Source organism: Amphiura filiformis, chromosome 10, assembly GCF_039555335.1.
Source record: "Amphiura filiformis chromosome 10, Afil_fr2py, whole genome shotgun sequence".
NCBI lineage: Eukaryota > Metazoa > Echinodermata > Ophiuroidea > Amphilepidida > Amphiuridae > Amphiura > Amphiura filiformis.
Genome location: NC_092637.1, coordinates 31807673 through 31815240, shown reverse-complemented (window position 1 = coordinate 31815240; position 7568 = coordinate 31807673). Strand labels below are relative to the sequence as shown.

The 7568-nt window shown below is 37.7% G+C and overlaps 1 protein-coding gene across 1 annotated transcript; it reads left to right on the top strand.

Moving 5' to 3' along the window:
* The first annotated feature begins 4558 nt into the window (after positions 1–4558).
* On the top strand, positions 4559–5518 carry LOC140161801 (uncharacterized). Its single transcript, XM_072185099.1, has one exon. The coding sequence runs from the start codon at positions 4559–4561 to the stop codon at positions 5516–5518; it is 960 nt and encodes a 319-aa protein (XP_072041200.1).
* Positions 5519–7568: the final 2050 nt, after the last annotated feature.

Below are 7568 nucleotides of genomic sequence, written 5' to 3'. Positions count from 1 at the left end.
CAAAGACAGAAAACGTATTATATTTTGGAATTTTATCATTAATGTGTATTATAATAGAGCTACCATTATTTATATTGTTGAATTCTCATGCGCATCATTTCGAATTGAGTTTTTATTCCTAAAGCCCGATACTGACTCCACCTGTACATTTTAATTTCATCGCGGGATGCTGAGATGTTTGAAAAGCATCGCAGCATCGCATACCGCTGCGAAGTGGAGTCAGGATCGGGCTTAATTCAACCACCAGCATCCATGGTTCGATGTAGAGAGTCTTTCCTATTCAGAGGAAATATTGCAATTACACACCTTATTGCCTTTTAACAATAACCAATGACACTAGCACGTAATTCCAGTCAAGCACCAATCTTTAATCCTATTGTTGAAGAGGATAATAAGCTTATACTTATGTATAGCATTCGTAAAAAAGCTTAAGTCTTTGTTTGCTTTGGTTAAGTCCTGTTCAAGTGGTGGATTAACCAACAATTAACAATGAGAGTACATTCCTGAACCTCGTTCAGTTGGCGATGATTTGAAGTGACCGCCAATTATGACCATTTGATATTTAATAGGGGCCTACCAGCAATGTAAAAAAAAAGAAATAATGTAGTGCCAAAATAATGTACCCTTTTACGGAAGGTTAAAAAGCACTGTGCAAAACCACTAAGCCAACTAAATATCTGTCGTGAGATGCTTGACATTAATCTTTGATATTGCTGAATGGAACAAATCGCGGAATTAAATCAGTAATAAAAGAAGTAGATTCTTATTTAGCGGCCAAATTGGATAAAAGGGGAAATATTTGTCCCTGCTCTAAAGAAAATATTGGTTAGAAAATTATCAAATAAATTTAAATTAAAAATTGAGACTTTATATTTATTTATTTCACAAGGCGGCATTTTCACAGACAAACACTGTATACGCTAAAAACTTGACCCTCATTACTAGATGATGGCATAGCTCAGTGTTAGAGCATCAGACTTGTAATGTCAATATCGTTGGTTCGAATCCGCCTGCCAGCAATGGTTATTATGATTTTAATGCTACGCTACAATTTGTTCAATTTTTTTTTTATTTATTTATTTATTTATTTATTCATTCATTCATTCATTCATTCATTCATTCATTCATTCATTCTTTCATTCATTCATTCATTCATTCATTCATTCATTCATTCATTTATTTAAATAATTTGATATATTTGAAAGGGGTATTTGAGCAATTTGAAATTTTTACCCCGTATAATCCTATGGGGTCATTTTGAACCCACCCCTCCCAAATTGCCAAAACCTATGCGAATCACTCACCCCAATGATCAGTACGTCAATCATGAGGGAACACAACCGAGGGTCACTGCATTTAGTTGGCGAATGGTTGGCACTGCAACTTGATTCACCATCCACAACATGATAATGTGTGCACATGCTACATTATATACACTTGTAGGCCTATGTTGTTGTTGGTGTATAAGTAATGGGCCTTGTAATTGAAATGCCTCAAGCTTTTAATCCGATATGCAGATTATCTATTTGTTTTCATGAATTGGAAGACATTCTTTGATGTATTACTGAGCTCAATGATCTGTCATTACTGGAGTGTGAGGTCAGCATAGTATTTTATTAACAGAAAGTATAGAGGCCCTGCATGAAATTATCGATTGGCTCCAAACAAAGGATTTGAGCCGGTGTCCTTCACCGTAGTTATGGCGGAGTGCAGTCCATTCAATCAAATGTTGTCATCAACCTATTTGATTGCAATCATGCTTTTGTTGAATGCATTTGAGTAGTCCGCCATATTTACGAGATGATATGTCACATGCAAGGCCTCTATTCTCCAAATTCATTTCCTAATGTATGTGAGAATGATACAATAATGACATGATGAACATAGTCATTGATGCATCAGTTTTAAAATAGACTAGGCGGTTACCATATTTGGCGGTTCTCGGCTGGGCGCGATTTATACCAGGCTGATGGTGACATGTCCATATGACAGTTTTTACAAATTTGACCTCAGATGACCCTGGCGACCCCAAAATGACCTTCCAAAAATTTGGCTCTAAATGTTGACTGTACCCACCAAGTTTCATGCCCATACGACAGTTTTTAGTAATTTGACCTCAGATGACCCCTGGGTGACCTTGGATGACCCCAAAATGATCTAAACTTATAACTCTAAATGTTGACTGTACCCACCAAGTTTCATGCCCATATATGAGTTTTTACTAATTTGACCTCAGATGACCTGTGGTGACCTTGGATGACCCCAAAATGACCTTCAAAAATGTTGACTGTACCTACCAAGTTTCATGCCCATACGACACTTTTTAGTAATTTGACCTCAGATGACCCCTGGGAGCGGACCCCGGTGTCAGATGACTTTAAAACGAACATAAACATCTTCTTGACAGGACAGAACTACACCCACCCACCGAGTTTGAGCCCCGTACGACCTAGTTTCATGCCCATATGACAGTTTTTAGTCATTTTACCTCAAATGACTCCTGGGGGGGGGCCCCGGGGTCGGATGACTTAACGAACATGAACATTTTCTTGCCAGGACAGAACTACACCCACCCACCGAGTTTGAGTCCCGTAGGACCTAGTTTCATGCCCATATGGCAGTTTTTAGTCATTTGACCTCAAATGACCCCTTGGAGGGGGCTCCGGGGTCGGATGACTTAACGAACATAAACTTCTTCTTGCCAGGACAGAACTACACCCACCCACCGAGTTTGAGCCCCGTACGACCTACGACGGCCTCACATTAGCAGTCACAGACAAAACCTAAATCTACAGAATATATCCATTACTCGTCTCGAAAGAGCTCAAAATAAATAACTTAGAAAATTTTCTTGATGTCCTTTAACATGTTTCCACAGTTAACCATCGTTAGCCATGGATATCTATGCTGTAGAACTGACCGGTGACTAAGTCCGATTTATTGGGACGTTTATCGACCATCAACGAGTAATGGAGACAACAGAGAAATGAGAGCCAGAGAGAAAGTTACAAACACGGGAGAGAAGGGGAAGTAATGATTGATGAATGTTGGCGCTTCTTCTCTTAATAATTCCCCTCACTGGAAAGACAGCAAGATCCTGTTACTATTTGCGTATTAAGAAAAGAGCCCTAGTGGGATTGGTGACAGTCTGTACATACCAATCATATAAAGAAAATAATTGGAAAACGGCATATAAAGTGTAGAACCTTGTTCAAATTTGCAGTATCCTAAATTAAACCATGAAGCGCGAGTAAAAATCATAATTGTCGACAATTTAAATGTATACAACCGTGTACCACTGGGATACTTTCACTATCATGACTATCGCAATACTAATCAATCTAAAACAATTGATATTTCCTTCAATGCTTTTTTCGTGTATTGCACAGAGTGTCAGGAAAATGCTAGCTCAACCAAAAAATATCTGTTTTCATTTTTATAACGTGAACAATATGATCTTATTCAATTTATACTGGGTGTTTTTTTAATGAAGTTTAGGTCAGTTTCTGTATTTTGTTTATCAATTGAGTATGAATCAATTTACACATTGTATATTAAGAAAGAGTGGGATATCAGTTTTCTGGCATATTAGGAATTATAAGCATAAATTATACTTAACGCTTTATATAATGATAGGTGAAGAAACCCGGATATTTGTAGGTAAAATGATCGATTTAAAGATATCTACAGGGTGTCCCAAAAAAAAAGAGGCCCCTCATTACGGCCTATTTTTCTCATATTTTTGAAAAGTTGATTAAATATATTTTGGTATGAGAAGAAACCTGTAATCGTTAGCTTTAATAAACCAAAACAATTATTTCAATCGGTTAACAACTTTTGAAGATATGCTCTTTTGAATAAAAGTACCCGTTTTTCACTCTGTCCACGGATAGCAAACAGAGTGGTTGGGATTGCTCATGCTGTGGAGTGGACTGCACGATCACCAGACCTCACACCACTTCTTCACACCAAGATCTTCGTAAACGTATTACTGACGGCATTAGCAAGTATCCGGCGCACAAGGATGGTACGCAACGCAATTGGTGCAATGTGGACCAGGGCTGAAACCTGTATTCGCCAAGGAGGCAACCGCTAAAGACAAACCAAACAGCCTTTTAGGGCTACCTTTTATCCTAAAAAGAGAAATGACTTATGTTGTAAATTTAAAAAAAGAAAGCAAGAAACAACAAAGTATCCATTTCACCCACAAATTAATGACACTATTAACAAAAGCCATTGCCCAAAAACACACTGGTAAAGCCCATTCCATAAATAAAGTTATTTTTAAAAAGTTATCATTGAGGAATGTTTGATATACATGCATGGTACTTGCAATCCTCTTCAATCTTTGAAGTAGCCAAACCTTCTCCGTGGACAGAGTTAAAAACGGGTACATTTTTTTAAAAGAGAATATCTTCAAAAGTTGTGAGCCGATTGATATAATTGTTTTAGTTTATCAAAGCTAACGACTCAAGGTTTCTTTACATACCAAAATATATTTGGGGAAGATATATGGATGACACCATGGTGACACTGGGGAAGATATGTGGATGACACCATGGTTATCATTCAAAAATCGGGCCTCGACAGCTTCACTGCGCATTTGAATTCCATCCACGATGCCATCAAATTCACGATTGAACACGAACTGAACAACCGCATCGCTATGTTGGACACTCTCATCACCCGAGCACCGAATGGCAAGTTGAGCTTTAGTGTGTACAGAAAAAGTACATACACGGATCAGTACCTGAGTTTTGCCAGCCACCAACCTCTTGAGCACAAACTCGGGGTCATTCGTACTCTTACTCACAGGGCTGAAACCCTTTCGTCTGATCAAGCCAGTCTGGACACTGAATTACAACATGTGAAGCGATCCTTATCCATTTGTGGATACACCAAATGGGCTTGGAACACACCGCACAGCAAGAAAGTCTCACCTAAACCCAAACGCCGCACTGACAATCCCCCCAAAGGACATATCACCCTCCCGTATGTGCAAGGGGTGTCGGAAGCCATCAACCGTAAAATTAGGCAAGCGGGTGTGACAGTGCATTCCAAACCTGCAAACACCATCCGCAGCATGCTTGTGTCACCGAAAGACAAACCCCAGAAACTTGAGCGGACAGGATCTATATATCAGATCAAGTGTGGTGACTGTCCTTCCACCTACGTTGGGGAATCTGAAAGAGCACTAAGTAAACGCATTTCCGAGCACAAGCGTGAGTCCTCCCCCGTCGGTGCACACATGAAATCTCACAAACACTCATTTGACCCCAAGGAGGTCAATATTCTGGACACTGAACAAAGATGGTATCAAAGAGGGGTGAAGGAGTCTATTTACATAGCTACCAACAACCCAGACCTCAACCAAGACAGAGGCCGCCACCGGGGCCGCCACCACCTCCCCAAGACCTACGGAAGGCTTCTGGAGTCACATAGATCGATATCACAAGATCGATCACGTGACTCCAGTACCGCTAACGTCTACCAGCAGTCACAACAGCTGAAGAAGTGAACTCGGATGAGTCACGAAAATTTCTGAGTGAGTTTTCATTTTGCTTGTGTGAATTAGTTTAAAAGTTTCAAATAATTATATGATCAACTTTTCAGAAATAGGCGAAAAAGCGGGCGCAATGAGGGGCCTCTTTTTATTGGGACACCCTGTATATTGAGTTTAGAGCTTCAAATGTTGCTATTTTTGTGTTAACATGGTTTAATGAATGGATAAAATGGTAGTTTTAGATCTGTTTCAGATGGTACCTCCAAACGAATCAATGTTATTATCTTAGATCAAAACAATTTTGATGCTTTTAGCAAGATTTTGAACATTTTTTTTTGATATACAAATAGTTAAACAGCAAATGTACGTAATAAATAATTGTTGAATCCGTATTTTCCGGGGTAACCATGGTAATATTTAAAGTTTCTGACAATTAATTTCCATTCGTAGGGACACATCATTACATAATGTCATGTATTATGTTGCATTCGTCGTAAGTAACATTTCAGTATCTGTAGGTAACAATTAGACTATTGGTGGATATCAGAATCAAATCTTCATTTTATAAAGCTCTTTGAATGTATTCTTTTCTTTATGTGCGTTTATTGATACTAGAGTATTTGTAGTTTGTAGGTTACCGAAAGCTACCTACGAATACGTACTAATTTTGTTAATATCTCAAAAACAGTTAAATGCATGCTATTGAAACTTGTTAGTATTAAAGAGTGTATTACCCTGCACTCATTGCTTGAATATTATTTACTATTTTCTCCGTTTGTGGAAATGACACATCTGTTTAACACGTATTCAGAGGTAATGCGTATTTTTTACCAAACCTACCTTTGTGTCATTTAGAATATGGCAGCTAAACACAATAATAAAGATGTTGTTTTAATGCAATGCATTTTGGTATTGGACATATCAAAGCTTTTATCAATTGCGCAATAATTAGTGACTGATATCTAGTGCTATGAAAAATTGTATTCGTAAGTTATGTAAAATAATACCACTCAAAAAATTATCACACACAAATTGTAAATTTGTTTAAGTCGGGTTATATAGAGGGTATAAAGCGTATAAATCTTTTGCAGGACCTTTATATAACCCGACATTTAAATGTTTTTAAACAAACTAAGTCTTATCAACATTTTACAGAGATTGTAATTTTATTAAATTGTAGTCAAAGTGTGAATTTTATGCAACTTTGCACAGACTTCATTCGTTTTTGCTTTATGATTAACATACTTTAATCGTTAATCAATGATTTTCTCATCCGGAGGATCGTAAAAATCATCAAAATTCATATTTTGGCACATTTGTTATAGTGTCACAGATGTTATAATAATTTTATAGGCTGCTAATGGTGAACCAAAAAACCGTGTATTTTAAGTCAAAATAAGACATTTTACATGAATCTGTAATTTCACCACTTAAGGGCTGGGTCACCCACTTTTGCTCAATATTTTTCATGGGTTACAGTGTAAAATGTGCGTGAAGGTCGTATTCACAGGTACCTCAATTTGGTGCGACATGTATCTCATTTGATAGCGCCAGTCAAACACCGTTTAAACCAATCAATAATCCTATTGCTGTAGAGGATAACACGCTTCTACCTATTTCTATAGATTCCTTAAATAGCTCTAGACTTTGTCTAAATCCTGTTCAAGTGGTGGGTTACAAAGCATTTTGTCTAGGTATGTATAACCAACAATTAACAATGAGAGGACATTCCTGAACCTCGTTGACTTGGGGATGATTTGAAATAACCGCCAATTCTGACTGTCTGATATTTATTACCAGCAATGTGGAAAAAGAGACACATGTAGAACCGAAAACAGGTACTATTTTGTTGACGAAACAAAGTTCAACAAACCATAACTTCGCTTCTGGATATCGTTTGAAGTCAAATGATATGCCGTTTTAAAGCTTATGATATAAATTTTCTAAACACGAAATAACTCAAAATTGACCAGGCCGACATTACGGCTGATTCGTGGTGTACTGTCACATTTGTTTATACTTTCACTGAGATCCCTGAATGGGACTTTAACTAGGCCTTAGTGAA